Here is a 14528-nt window from a genome sequence, read left to right as displayed (position 1 = left end):
CATCATTATTCACTTTTACCTCATAGTGATTAGTATCATTTCAAATCCAAAGTGCTGGAGTACAGAGCCAAAACAACAACAACAAATGTGTCACTGTCCCAATACTTTGAGTTCACTGTATATATTTATATTCCGGACTCTATATTCTTTTTTAGATTTGCGTGTGTTGTTAGGTATTGCTGCACTGTTGGAGCGATGAACATAAGCATTTCGCAAAATATGTGTACGCGACCAATACAATTCTATTTGATTTGACCTTAAACAGAAATTCAACTCAACACTACTGCTCTGCTCCTATTTTCACCGCTGTCTGCGAAACTCTTTCAATTCTGAACTTGAAAGCCGGTTGCAGACTTGTCTTTGTTTGAAATGTCCTCTCTGGCTTTGTCAGTCATATTTCATAACATCAATGCATTTACATGGTTGAATGGATTTCTTAGAAATGTTGTTGCATCTATACAAATCTGGGAGTACCATACTGTGTATTTCTTGTAAATGTTTCATGAATGGATTTCCTAAAAAGCAGAAATAAATGTATTTGACCGCAGGGCATTTTCTGTCTCCGTACAGTTTCCACAACATGCTTTTGGATTGACTGATTTGTTTACGGCATCCAGAGGCCATTTACATTGTATGCATCCCTAATTTGAACCCCATTCCTTATATAGTGCACTACTTTTGACATGGGCCCATAAAGCTCTGATCAAAAGTAGTGCACTGTATAGGGAATATTGTGCCATTTGGGACGTAGTCTATTTTAAAATGAGTTTGGCTGACCCTGGTTAGTATTAAATGTTGGCTGCGTCATCTTTCAGAGTAGGCTTAATGGAATGAAAATGAACAATTTGGTCTGATAGTAACGTGGACTTAATTCGTGAACATTATTGTGATTAGATTTGTTCTTGTTCAATCATTTGCTGTAATTGCTGTTCTTGCTAGCGGAAATGCCATAGCCTTATATAATTGTGAAATACCAAACGTCAACATGAATTTAATACTAGAATCCCAGTTGGTGCCCATCACTTACTAGAGTGTAGTTTTAAAACCAAAACTCTGTAGGCCTACTTGAATTGCGTCTGTGTCATTGACAACTTAGGCTGCAGAGAGAAGCAAAATGGCCAATTTGTGAATGGGGCGTGGTCTAGGGAGGGTCGTGGTCAAACAAAGTATGTGCGTGCCAGTGTATGTGGTTATCCTGACCTGCACAGATGAGGGTCTATGGATGAATGGGGCACTCTGATTCTGGGGTGGTGTAGGTTTACACACAAGGCCTATCCAGCAGTCTGAGCTGCGTGACCTCACCTGTGACACCATCTGGCCAGCTTCTCTTTCACACACACCAGACCAGGTACAAGTACTATTTGAAATCTTTCATTCTTTGAGTGTTTGCTCTATCCTGCCTGGAGTGCCCGATAAGCGGCGTTTGCCGTTTTGGGACTATTCTATTGGTCCATTTAAGCCAGGCAAGCTCAAACGAGCACAGATAAAGTATATAGAAATAATTTAAAATAGTATTTGAACCTAGGTCTGAACCACACCAGTAGAACTGAGCGAGAGAAAGGTGTCAGTGAGAAAGAAGCCCTCTGTCCCTCCTCCCTGCTTTCCAACACTGGGTTCACTGTGTACTCTAGGGAACACTCCTAAGCTGCTCAACACCCACACATACTGTAGGGAGAGAGGATACTACACCGTGCACACACACAGACAGGCACGAACACACACGCACACACAACCACCTCCTCCGTTATCACATTGTGGTGCTGTGAAAGGTGAGAAAAGGACTCCACTGTTCTCTACATGTTAAGTGCTGGCTCTTCTCCACTGAAATTAGGGCTGGATGATATAGCCTAAAAATCCTATTTTTTCTCTTTTTTTTCCTTCAAAATTATCAAAAAAAAAAAAAAGTTACCTAATCTTTGTTGTAAAATTAAAGGTCAAATACACTGCATTTCAAACAGTCAGCAATAATCTAATGCATTCAGGGCTTGTGAAGTTACACCTAGGCTAAATATAAGCCTTCCACAACCATAAGACCCACTAATAATTTAATTATATTTATCAAAATAGGTTAACCTACTTTTTTGCAATAATCACTGATCGGGCTTTCAAATCAGTCTATGAAAATGCCCTTTGTTACAGATTTAACCAGAACCATGTATAATGCACATTCACTAATAATGACTACTTCTTGTAGCAGGCATTATAGAAAATGAACAGGTCTCATAAAAAATATCTCAAGCACAAGCCCACGTGCTAGTGAGTAGCCAGCTAATCTTTATTTCAAGTTTAGCCAACTTGGATCTATTTGCTAGCTAACAAGGCAGAACAGTTGAATTGTTATGAACACACCCTTCTGTCGGTCTCCAACTGTTTGAACAGCATGCTAGCCTGTCCTCTTTGTTCAGATGTTGAAATCAAGTGGCCTACCTTATTTCTCAGAATGAGAACCAGTTGCCAATTCCTTATAATTGTGTTTTATACTTATTGCACATTTATAAAACAGACTAGACAACTAGTATAAGTCTTTGGCTAAAATCATGCTAGCGTTACCGCAATGCCGCACGTGACAAACTGAGCATACATTTTCCAGAAACAGTGTTCATTGATACACCCGTTTTAGTAGTGTATGCTCTGCGTGCAATTTGAGCAGTTGAGACATAAAAAGGGTATCGTTAGAAATGTTAACTTCTCCTCTATTGCAGTAAAATAATGTCTCCATGTGTTTCGGTGTCCATATGACCGATTTTCTGTTGGACCAAACCTCAAATGCAAATAACATTGAAACCGCTTGTCAGAGAGGAAGAAGTGATCTTCCATCTTCGCTAAAATCTGTCCTAAATAAGTCCAATGCGTTTCTATGGCTTATTTTTAACCTAAGCTTGTTGCCTGCCTTCCCGCCTTTGGGACAACGACTCCCATTGTTAGTGCGGAGACATGAGCATCTTGTCATTATATACAGATCTCTGGTGTAAATGGGTAGGTGCACACAGCACAGAAGGAGCGAAGAAGACGAGACAAAAAAGACATGAGAACAAGCGGACATGAACGCTCATAAAAACCTTGTTAATTGCCACACATACAGTTGATGTCGGAAGTTTACATACACTTAGGTTGGAGTCATTAAAAGTCGTTTTACAACCACTCCACAAATGTATTGTTAACCAACGATAGTTTTGGCAAGTCAGTTAGGACATCTACTTTGTGCATGACACAAGTCATTTTTCCAACAATTGTTTACAGACAGATTATTTCACTTATAATTCACTGTATCACAATTCCAGTGGGTCAGAAGTTTACATACACTAAGTTGACTGTGCCTTTTAAACAGCTTTGAAAATTCCAGAAGATGTCATGGCTTTAGAAGCTTCTGATAGGCTAATTGACATCATTTGAGTGAATTGGAGGTGTACCTGTGGATGTATTTCAAGGCCTACCTTCAAACTCAGTGCCTCTGTAGATGTAATGTAGACCTCCACAAGTCTGGTTCATCCTTGGGAGCAATTTCCAAACTCCTGAAGGTACCACGTTCATCTGTACAAACAATAGTACGCAAGTATAAACGCCATGGGACCACGCAGCCGTCATACCGCTCAGGAAGGAGACGCGTTCTGTCTCCTAGAGATGAACGTACTTTGGTGCGAAAAGTGAAAATCAATCCCAGAACAACAGCAAGGGACCTTGTGAAGATGCTAGAGGAAACGGGTACAAAAGTATCTATATCCACAGTAAAACGAGTCCTACATCGACATAACCTGAAAGGCCGCTCGGCAAGGAAGAAGCCACTGCTCCAAAACCGCCATAAAAAAAGCCAGACTACGGTTTGCAACTGCACATGGGGACAAAGATTGTACTTTTTGGAGAAATGTCCTCTGGTCTGATGAAACAAAAATAGAACTGTTTGGCCATAATGACCATCGTTATGTTTGGAGGAAAAAGGGGTTGCTTGCAAGCCGAAGAACACCATCCCAACCATGAAGCACGGGGGTGGCAGCATCATGCTGTGTGGGTGCTTTGCTGCAGGAGGGACTGGTGCACTTCACAAAATAGATGGCATCATGAGGAAGGAAAATTGTGGCTATATTGAAGCAACATCTCATGACATCAGTCAGGAAGTTAAAGCTTGGTCGCAAATGGGTCTTCCAAATGGACAATGACCCCAAGCATACTTCCAAAGTTGTGGCAAAATGGCTTAAGGACAACAAAGTCAAGGTATTGGAGTGGCCATCACAAAGCCCTGACCTCAATCCTATAGAAAATGTGTGGGCAGAACTGAAAAAGCGTGTGCGAGCAAGGAGGCCTACAAACCTGACTCAGTTACATCAGCTCTGTCAGGAGGAATGTGCCAAAATACACCCAACTTATTGTGAGAAGCTTGTGGAAGGCTACCCGAAATGTATGACCCAAGTTAAACAATTTAAAGGCAATACTACCAAATACTAATTGAGTGCATGTAAACTTCTGACCCACTGGGAATGTGATGAAAGAAATAAAAGCTGAAATAAATCATTCTCTCTACTATTATTCTGACATTTCACATTCTTAAAATAAAGTGGTGATCCTAACTGACCTAAGACAGGGTATTTTTACTAGGATTAAATGTCAGGAATTGTGAAAAACTAAGTTTAAATGTATTTGGCTAAGGAGTATGTAAACTTCTGACTTCAACTGTACATTTGGAATATTGCGCAGAAACAGATCAAATTAATTTTATTCATTTTGAATTTATCACCCAGCCCTAACTGAAGTGTTACGATTGACAATGAATTGTTAGTACGTCTGTGAAGGTTGTAGTGGCAGAGTGTGAAGGTTGTAGTGGCAGAGTGTGAAGGATGTTGCTACTCTCCTGTCCATCTAAAAAGCTTTTCATGTGAATTGGTGAAGCAGATTATTTCTATAGGTGGATTGAGATCAAATTGGGCAAGAGAGGTAGACCTAGCTACTCCGCATTGCCAAGCCTCTTCCTCCAGGTTCAAGTTCAGCAACACCTCACAGGCAATATAGACCAAACCATTCCAACCTGATGTGAAACGTGATCTTACTAAGTGCTCACTAAGTGCTCTGCTTGGCCCTAAAAATGAAGACTGGATGTTTGCTGCTTATTACTCTCAACATAAATATGGCAATTTTTTAAATCTACAACGAGAGGTCGTGTTTTCTTTTCAAAATCTATTGGATCAGATATTCACAATTCCATGTAAAAATCTGAGTCTTACATTGTTGAGTGTGGGACCCCTTCCAGAAACGGTGTGCCTGGTCCTGTGTGTGCCCTGCGCTCCCCTATCGATGGGCCCTGTGGCCAGGGGCCAGGCTGATTGCAGGGTTGAAGTGGAGGGGAGTAGAGTTGGGGTGGAGGGGAATAGAGGGGCTGGCTCCTGGCTGTACGTCATGTGGAAGAGGACACCTCTGAGATAATGAATCCTGTCTGAGGCTGTATCCCAAATGGCACCCTATTCCCTACATAGTAGTGCACTATCTAAGGAATAGGGTGCCATTTTAGATGCAGACGGTGTCTGAGGACTGACTGGCTTGGCACTCGGGTGACAGAGAAGAGAGGGATGTTGGGAGGACAGAGTCCTACAGCTGAGAACTATAACTGGCTCAACTGGCCCATTTTGGATGTGTTTTTGTGCCGTGTCATAGTGATTTAAGATGAGCCACATTACTGTTTCTTTTTATTCCCTTTCTCCGTTTCCTCAGCTCAGTGTAACATGAGTTATTTTGGACCATGGTCTCTCTATAACACAGTGTAACACGGGAGGAAAGAGAAGTCTGGTTGTACGTTTTTGAGGAAATAAATAGTAAGTAGGAAGTCCCCCTGAGAAGAGCCGTACTTAAGATTCCAGTTAGGAACTTGACTTTAGGACTAAGCCAGGCCTGCAGTGAGCAATGGACATATGCTTAGGCAATAGGCATATCTTATTACTGACACAGACACTCTCAACAGGACTGTTGGCCATACTTATTACATTAACACAGGGTGCGTTCAAAATGGCACCCTATTCCCTATATAGTGCACTACTTTTGACCAGGGCCCATTGGGATGCAACCAGACACACTCCACAGGACTGTTGTTGTATTCGCCCCTCTCTGTGTGTTGTAATTACTCGTCTATCTGTTTGTGGGTCTCTGTTTCTGCTGCTAGATAGGCATCACGCTGCACTAGTGACATTTTCCAATTTCCCTCCTGAGGAGTCATTGTTCTGGAATGAAAGGAGCTTTTGTTTCTCAAACTCACCTCACTTTGTCCCTTCGGGTCAGGCATGTGCTCCGTACATGACCTTGTGTGGTCACCAACTCACATATGAACCTTACCTTCTTAGTTTTCGACCTTCTACGGCTGGGACGATACCGGCATCGCAATATTTTGTCCATGGCAAAAATGAAAACACGAAGCAGACTAAACTCTTTGGTCCTTTAGAAATCTGCTTTATGGACAATATTGTGTGCTATAGCTTGGAAAATAAATAAATATGCCTCCGGATGACAACATAATGATTTTTGTTTCTAACATTAGGGCTGTTTTCCTAACGAAATTAAAGCTGCTTGTTGTTTTGTTTCCTTGCCACGCTACTAACGAGTATCGCGATACAGGTATCGTCCCGGCCCTACTTCTCAGCTTGGTCCCAGATCTGTTTGTGCCTCTTGTCATCTCCATTGCACATTGTCAAGCCAAAGCCAAGGAGTTGGCAGGATAGCACAAACTGACTGGCACTTATTTGTCAAGGTTGATTCGCGGGTGACTTTGAGTCATGCCACATTACGTTGTTCTGATGATGTTTTGGTTTTGTGCAGCTCCTTCACATCACTGCTGTGTCTGGAGTCTGGAGGGCTCGGTTACCTTCACTCCCCTGGCCTTATGGTGTTTCTCAACCCCATTTTTACACCTAGTGTGTTTTTACACTAACAAAATATGTGCAGTAAGAGCTGCCTTTCTTCTACATCAGATGTGTAGTCCCGTGTAGCTCAGTTGTAGAGCATGGTGTTTGCAACTCCAGGGTTGTGGGTTCGTTTCCCACGGGAGACCAGTATGAAAAAAAATAATCTATGCACTCACTAACTGTAAGTGGCTCTGGATAAGAGTGTCTGCTAAATGTAAATGTGCAACATTTCTGTTTACGCTATCCTCACATTAACCTTGGATGTGGTGTGGCCAAATCCAGTTTCATGCTTCATGTGTGCCTGCAACTAATAGCCCCAGGGGAACCTCCGTCTACCTCACTGGCTGAGTTGGCGGCATTCTGATCAGATAAACAATAAAGTCTACCACTCAAGCAGTGAGTACAGACTGTGGTCAGAAGGAAATAGCGTGCCATTTGGGTCGCAGCTTGTTGGAAGTGTCGGTTCGGAAGTGGTGTGAACGATTCATCCAGAGTCAACTCAACCAGAATTCTCTCTGAAGAAAGAATACCTTGAAGAGAATTGTATTCTCATTAAGGTCTTTCTACTGCTTGCCTGCCAGGCTGTTCATCTTGGCTTAGTTCAGACAGGCTATGCGGTAATTTAGCTATTTCTAGACCATGATCAGTTATGCTCTCTCTGTTGGGGTCTGGAGCCTGTCTGCATCCCCACTGGTCTAATCCCAAACTATTCCACCCCCTATATCAAACTCCTCGGCTCTGTCCCAAATGGCAGCCTATTCCCTATATAATGCACTACTGGTCGACCAGGCTCCAAAGGGCTCCGGTCAAAAGTGGTGCACTATATATGGAAAAGGGTGCCATTTGGGACACACAGGAAGCCTTTTCTGTTCTACTAGTCCTTTGTACATTACAGTAGCGTTAGCGTGCTGCTAGGGGAGCAGAAAGAAGCATGGAAGGGGTTTTCTCTGAAATGTATTATGTTGTAATGTTTGTAAATCACTCCCCAGATAGTTGCAGTAGCATTGTCTTCATTTTATCAGTTCCCACCACATTGTCTAAATAACTTACTCTGTCCTCTCCATCTGTGAACACAGACTCTCCCTCCATGCATATTGCTTAATCCTAAATCTACAGTCACTTAAATATGCTCTCAGATCTGTGTGTGTGTGTGTGTGTGTGTGTGTGTGTGTGTGTGTGTGTGTACGTGGTGCGTGAGGACACGCACGTGTTTCCTCCTCCCAGAAAGTGAGCACTGCAGCAAAACTAGTTCTCAGGCTATACTAACACCTCTTGAGTGCAAGTTTTAGTCAGTCATACAGTAAACTACATGCAAATGACCCTACATGATTGAGGAAGGATGGGAATGGTTTTGGCTCCTAAACCTGCTTTGGTATTCTCAGCTGAAGGCATAGGGAGAGAGAAGTTCTGTAAGAGAGTGAAAGATAAAAGGGGTAGAGGGAGAGCGAGAGTATGGGCGTCAGAGAGGGGGAAAAGGCTACCCCTTTTATCTTTCACTCTCTTCCAGAACTTCTTAGCCTCAAACGGTCCATTTTAGGGCTGTGCAATATGGGCAAAAATTCTGATCACAATATTTTTCTCATTTTTTGCAATATGGTGGTATTTGACGGAATTTTATATTTCTGCATGACCCTAGAGTGGCAACAAATGAATTCTGATTTGAATGGGCTTTCTCCATTCTGACAGTGAAATAGTCAAATTTGTAGAAGTTTTCATTTAATTCAGCACTGTACAAAATATCATTATAGACGGTATTGTAAAAATCGATGCAAGTATATGGATCTATACCGGTATTCACAATATATTGCCCAGCCCTAGTCATCTCTCTCTCTCTCTCTCTCTCCATCCAGCCAGCCAGCCAGCCTGCTCCTTCAGTACAACACTGGTCTTTGTGCGTACTGCTCTTAATGCGCAGTGCTCAGCAGTGCATAGCGAGCGATACAGCAGCCCTCATTGACGACAGTGTGGCCTGTCTGTGCAGTGAGCCTGAACCTCCACTGCCTGTTTGGATGGAGCTCAGAGCCCATGGTGCTCTGCATTATCCCAGGATGCATCCTCATAGAGGAAGGGCCTTACAACTACGGCTCTGTGCAGGCTTGGAGTCAAAACAAAGACTAATATCCAGCACCGCTCATCAGCTACGTGCAGGTCTGGAGTCAGACCAAAGGCAACATACATCCAAGGCAAGCTAGGGAAACCAGGGGGAACACCAGGATCAGATCAGCAGGCTTATCTATAGCATACAGAGGTATTGACCTCTCAGTGAACCCAACACACATTCCTATAACTGTAATACATCTTTCTCTATTCTGAATCTGAACCCACCTTCCTGTAAGCTTAATACTTATTTCTGTACATTTCCAAGACCAGGAGAGGGTGTTCCTGCGAGCCTGTCTGACTCCAGGCCTGTTGCTTCATATGGTATTGATGAGGCCTGCTAGAGTCGGTTCATGGGAACATAGCTGAAGCATGTCAGTGATAGTCACACCTCGTTTGTGTTGAAATAAGATCAATTTTGATTCAAGAGACAGCGGCTTTGTTTTCATTGTTTGTGAGGGTTGATGTAGCCTCGATTTGCAGGCTTCAAACGCTGAAAGATTACAAAATGCTGCTGGCTATGCAAGCTAGGGGTTGATAATTGACGTAACCATGTGTGTCTGTGAAGGTGGACGTTGAGTAAGGCCAGTAGCTGGGCCGTGTTCACTTGGAACCAAAGATTCCAAACGGAAAAAAACGGACTGAAATTAACCTGAACATGTCCAATAAGAAAGGCTTGTTTCAGTTGCAAAACATCTTGATACGTGTGCACTAATGAGTATGACCCTGGTTTCCAGCCCTGTTCCATCACCAGTCCACTACTGTCCTTGTTTACACCAGAAGCCCACGTGTAGCGGTGTGATATTTACAGTAGACTATTTTTACCGCAGGGACTTGGGCCTCTAGGAATGTCTTTTACACACGGCTCTCTACTCTCCGACGTGGCTCACACTGTTTAATTTAACCAAAGCAGATTGTATGTCCTCAGCAGACTACTACACAAAACACTTGCTAAAGGCCAAACGTAAGCTTGCCCCCCGGGAAAAAATAGACATGGGCCAATATTGACGGAAAATCACTGATTGATTGCTCTGGCCACAGTAAAAGGTGTGTTTACTGTGGATCATAGATTAACCTCTCGCTCTTTCTCAATCCAGTTTGTCCACTCAGTGTTTTGGGAAACAAATGGGCCACTATGTCCCCCTCTCCATTGTGATTTGTTTGTGTACACTCAGTGTTTGCACATAATGCATTTCCTGCCCTGAGCCATCTCACCACTAAGGGAATTCATCTTTATGGCTGCACAGAGTAGTCATTTTACATTGACAAGATCCAGTCTGTCAAACTAACTGGTCGTTACATTAAAGCTGGAATTCCTAGTTGCTACATCCATTTTTAGGACTTATAAATTCATGATCTACTGTATACCCATTTGATTCTTGAAAAATATAACTTTAGAAATGCCGCATGAGCTTAGTTCAACTTTTGTACCCCATCAGAACCAAAATAAATATAAGCGTGTTTTACTCCTATGTTTGTAAACAATGTAAATGTAAGTAAACACTATATAGCCTCAAAACATGATTAAAACTATAATTTTGATATCATGGATGGTCAGTCCTTGCATCCATAGCTCTGTCTATGAATTTGAGACTGATTCCATTTCTCCAGGCCCGTCCCTCAGCTTTTTACCAAAACAGAGGCAGGGTGTCCACTTTGTTATTGTTTCAGTGAAGGATTCTAGCTTTAAGGGATCCATTTGCAGAGCAGCACTGGTGTTAATGTGCTCTCTGCTCTCCCCTCTGGCAGGTAGTCCCTCCCTCTCTCCCTCTGACTGACTGTCATTCTGAGTGCAGCCTCATTTGGACTTACCAAGGTTGTGTTCATTAGGCACCAAATGGAACAAAAGGGACTGAAACAGGGAGGGACCACCTGGAATTGTCCAATAAGAAACACTTAACCGTCCCTTCAGTGGGTTATCAGTGGAGAGATGGCTCCCCCTCCACACTATCCCCAGGTCTGATGTGTGAGGGGGTGGGGGAGGAGGGCATTGGGGCCTGTATTTCAGAATAGGAATGCAGATCCAGGATCAGTTTTGCCTTTTAAATCATAATGAATAAAAGGCAGGACCTGATCCAACAGTAGACACTAGATCAGAACTCCTACTCTGAGACACTTTATGACTACAGGCCCAGATGGTATCTCCAGGTACTGTCTAAATGTGATGAGTGACATGTCTGTCAGTCGTAATTATCTAAATGACATGTCAGCTCCACACTGCCTCCTCCATTGTCCCTCACTGTCTGGGTTTAACTCCATGGGGACACATCAGTTACACTTACACCATGCAGAATATATTAAACTGCCACTGCCAGACAGCAATACTCATCAGTTTCTCTCACTGTTGGTCTCTCTCTCCCCCCTCTCTTGGTCTCCCTCCTCTCTTGGTCTCGCTCTCTCTCCTCTCTCTCTAGGCCTAGGCATATCTCGTGGTCAATCTCTATTATGCTCTCTGTCTCTCTCTCTCTCCTCTTTTGGATGTTTACCATCACTCTTATTGTTGATTCTGCTGATATTTTGATGGTTTGAGAAGACCTGTTATCTAGTGCATGATTTGTTATGGCCCTTGCAGTGACATTGACTGTAAATCTGATCGTAATGCTGGTCTCAGGATTGTCAGTCTGTACATTGACTGTAAATCTGATCATAATGCTGGTCTCAGGATTGTCAGTCTGTACATTGACTGTAAATCTGATCGTAATGCTGGTCTCAGGATTGTCAGTCTGTACATTGACTGTAAATCTGATCATAATGCTGGTCTCAGGATTGTCAGTCTGTACATTGACTGTAAATCTGATCGTAATGCTGGTCTCAGGATTGTCAGTCTGTACATTGACTGTAAATCTGATCGTAATGCTGGTCTCAGGATTGTCAGTCTGTACATTGACTGTAAATCTGATCGTAATGCTGGTCTCAGGATTGTCAGTCTGTACATTGACTGTAAATCTGATCGTAATGCTGGTCTCAGGATTGTCAGTCTGTACATTGACTGTAAATCTGATCGTAATGCTGGTCTCAGGATTGTCAGTCTGTACATTGACTGTAAATCTGATCATAATGCTGGTCTCAGGATTGTCAGTCTGTACATTGTGTAAGTAAGTGGTGTAATGAGGCTACCCTCGGGGCTGTGGGGCGATTAAATCAAACCTTCACGTCTCTGTGGTCTTAAACCCTCTCCTCAGCCCTGTCAAAACTGGCCTTAAACATCTCCCTCTCCTCTCTCTCTCTCCCCCTCTCCCTGTTCTCTGTGTGTGTGTGTGTGTGTGTGTCTGTCTACCGGGGACAATGGGATCTGCAAAACACACATCTCCCTTGCTCACGTAGTAAGCAAAGTAATCTTCTTTGTCTTCTTCCTCTAGGATGCCAGCTACTGGTTACAGGTGCACCGTTTGGAGCATGGAGACGGAGGCATCCTAGACCTTGATGACTTGCTGTCTGATGTGGCTGATGACAAAGACAGGGTAAGTGAACTGAAGCATGGGCAGATCTAGCTGTCGAAGCCGCTGCCCCAGAATACATGTACCAGTGGTGTGCGTGGGTTTGAGTCCGGCCCACTGCTATTCTTGCACCCCCACTCTCCTGTCCTCCTACCTTCCCTGTCAGACACTGTCCTATCTAATAAACACGTGGGGGGAAGTTCTCCTTTTAAAGACCGGGTTTGGGAAGTCAAGCAAGGGCCATGTTCCATCATGCATAAAGGATGACGTGAGATAGAAGGGTGAGAACCAGAGGGCCGTAACTTGACATTTACTAGCCTGTACGTGAACTTCTACCCTTTTGGAAACAACACCATTGGAGATTTGCTTTTCCTGGCATTATGTTATTAGATAATATCATAGGAATATTTTAAAGAACTTAGGGAAAACATGTTTTGTGTGAAGGCCATGATGTCTTTCCTGTCCACTTATTGACCTGTCCAGATTTGTGAAACCAATTGGTCTGGGTCCAAACTGGATTAATATGATGGTTGTTTTTTTCATCAATAACATTGTTTGGATAATCTATTAATGTATCTGTTTATTTATTTACCAAAGGCTTACTTCTCTCAACACTCTCCACAGAATAAAGTCTGGTCGTATCCTAAATGACACCATATTCCCTGCGGTGCACTACTTTTGCCCAGGGCCCGTAGGGTACTATTCGGGATGTACCTGTAGCTATCGAGAACGACCCACAGTTTACAGTTGCCCTCTGACCCCTCGTCTCATTTCCTCTCCTCACAGTATCAGTGTTGTTTCCCACCATTATGAAGCGAGGCTGACTGAAAGAAGAGAGCTAATCCTCTGACTGAGTGACAGCAGGGTCACAGAGGTCAACAGGGGTCACATTCTCAGCTGGGTCAGCTCTGCTGTGCCCTGAGGCCGCTGGGCTATATCATAATCACAGTGTCACTGCAACACACACACATGAGGATTCTGTAATGAACTGGAGCAGGCATTTAATATGGGAATACATGCAAGTGGAAACCTCCACCGGATATAGGCTTGGCTTGGTACAGTGTGGACTGCATATACTACTGATTCAATTAAAGACAGATGTTCTTCTTACACCGTGGATGTTGCAATCCTACTAAGAGTGTGGTGTTATGTTCCCTCAGTGTCCTGTTGCTGGTATGAGAGTGTTAGTGTACAGTGTGTAATGTTCATTGTGTTGAAATTGTAGACCGACATTCTTCTTTCACCGTGGATGTTGCAACACAGCTGGAAGCATGAGTGTGGTGTTATGTTGATGCTCCCTGCATGTCCCGATGCTTTAGTGACCTGTGTTGTGTCCTGTATGAGCGTGTGTAGTGTGTCCTGTTTGAGCGTGTGTACTGCTGTATCCTGTGGTGCTCTGTAGAGATTGTGATAGTGTTGTCTTCATGTGAGGCTGTTGTCAGTGAGGCCTCTCTCCCCTCATTCTCCTGTCATCACACCAAGGAGGCCTCCCTCTCCTCGCTCTCTCGCTCCTTCCCTCTCTTATCTCTATCTGTATTTTTCACAAAATCCCTTTCTATCTCTCCCGGAAAATATCTATTTCTTCCACAATATTTCCAGCTCCCTCCCACTTTCCGCACAGGCTGATTTCTCAGTAGAATGTACAGTCTTGACATGACTGCTTTATCACATTGACCATTCAAGGATGTTGTTTTTGACACAACAGAGATTGATTTTGATTATCCATGTGCTTGATCATTCTGTTGGAGAGGAGACCGCAAATGAACCGCTCATTGTTATTAATTCCAGCTGCTCTCTATCTGTGTCCCAAATGGCACCCTATTCCCTACATGGTGTGCTGCTTTTGACCAGAGCCCTATGGGTCCTGGTCAAAAGTAGTGCAATATATAGGGAATAGGGTGCCATTTGGGAAGCACCCTCTGGCTCGTGCCCCAGAGTTCCTCTCTGAAAGCAGGTCTTACACCTCACACAACCTTACTGATTGAGTTGACAGTATAATGCTGTGATTCTAACCTGAGTTCACAGCCTGGTCTGGGCTCTATCCAGGCCTTGCTGTGTGTGTGGAGTCACTATAGTGTCTGTTAGGGTTGGGAATTGCCCGGGACCTCACGAAACG

At 43.4% G+C, this 14528-nt stretch overlaps 1 protein-coding gene across 1 annotated transcript in view; it reads left to right on the top strand.

Annotated features, from left to right (window-relative positions):
- The window catches only part of LOC121535161 (partitioning defective 3 homolog), a 222031-nt gene that overhangs the window by 38186 nt on the left and 169317 nt on the right, over positions 1-14528 (top strand). Inside the window, 1 exon segment of the mRNA XM_041841940.2 lies at positions 12335-12436. Within this exon segment, the coding sequence (XP_041697874.2) occupies positions 12335-12436 (102 nt within the window).

This window comes from Coregonus clupeaformis, chromosome 21, assembly GCF_020615455.1.
Source record: "Coregonus clupeaformis isolate EN_2021a chromosome 21, ASM2061545v1, whole genome shotgun sequence".
In the NCBI taxonomy this organism is placed as follows: Eukaryota; Metazoa; Chordata; class Actinopteri; order Salmoniformes; family Salmonidae; genus Coregonus; species Coregonus clupeaformis.
The sequence above is the reverse complement of the archived record's forward strand: the minus strand, read 5'-3'. Positions and strand labels throughout refer to the sequence as shown.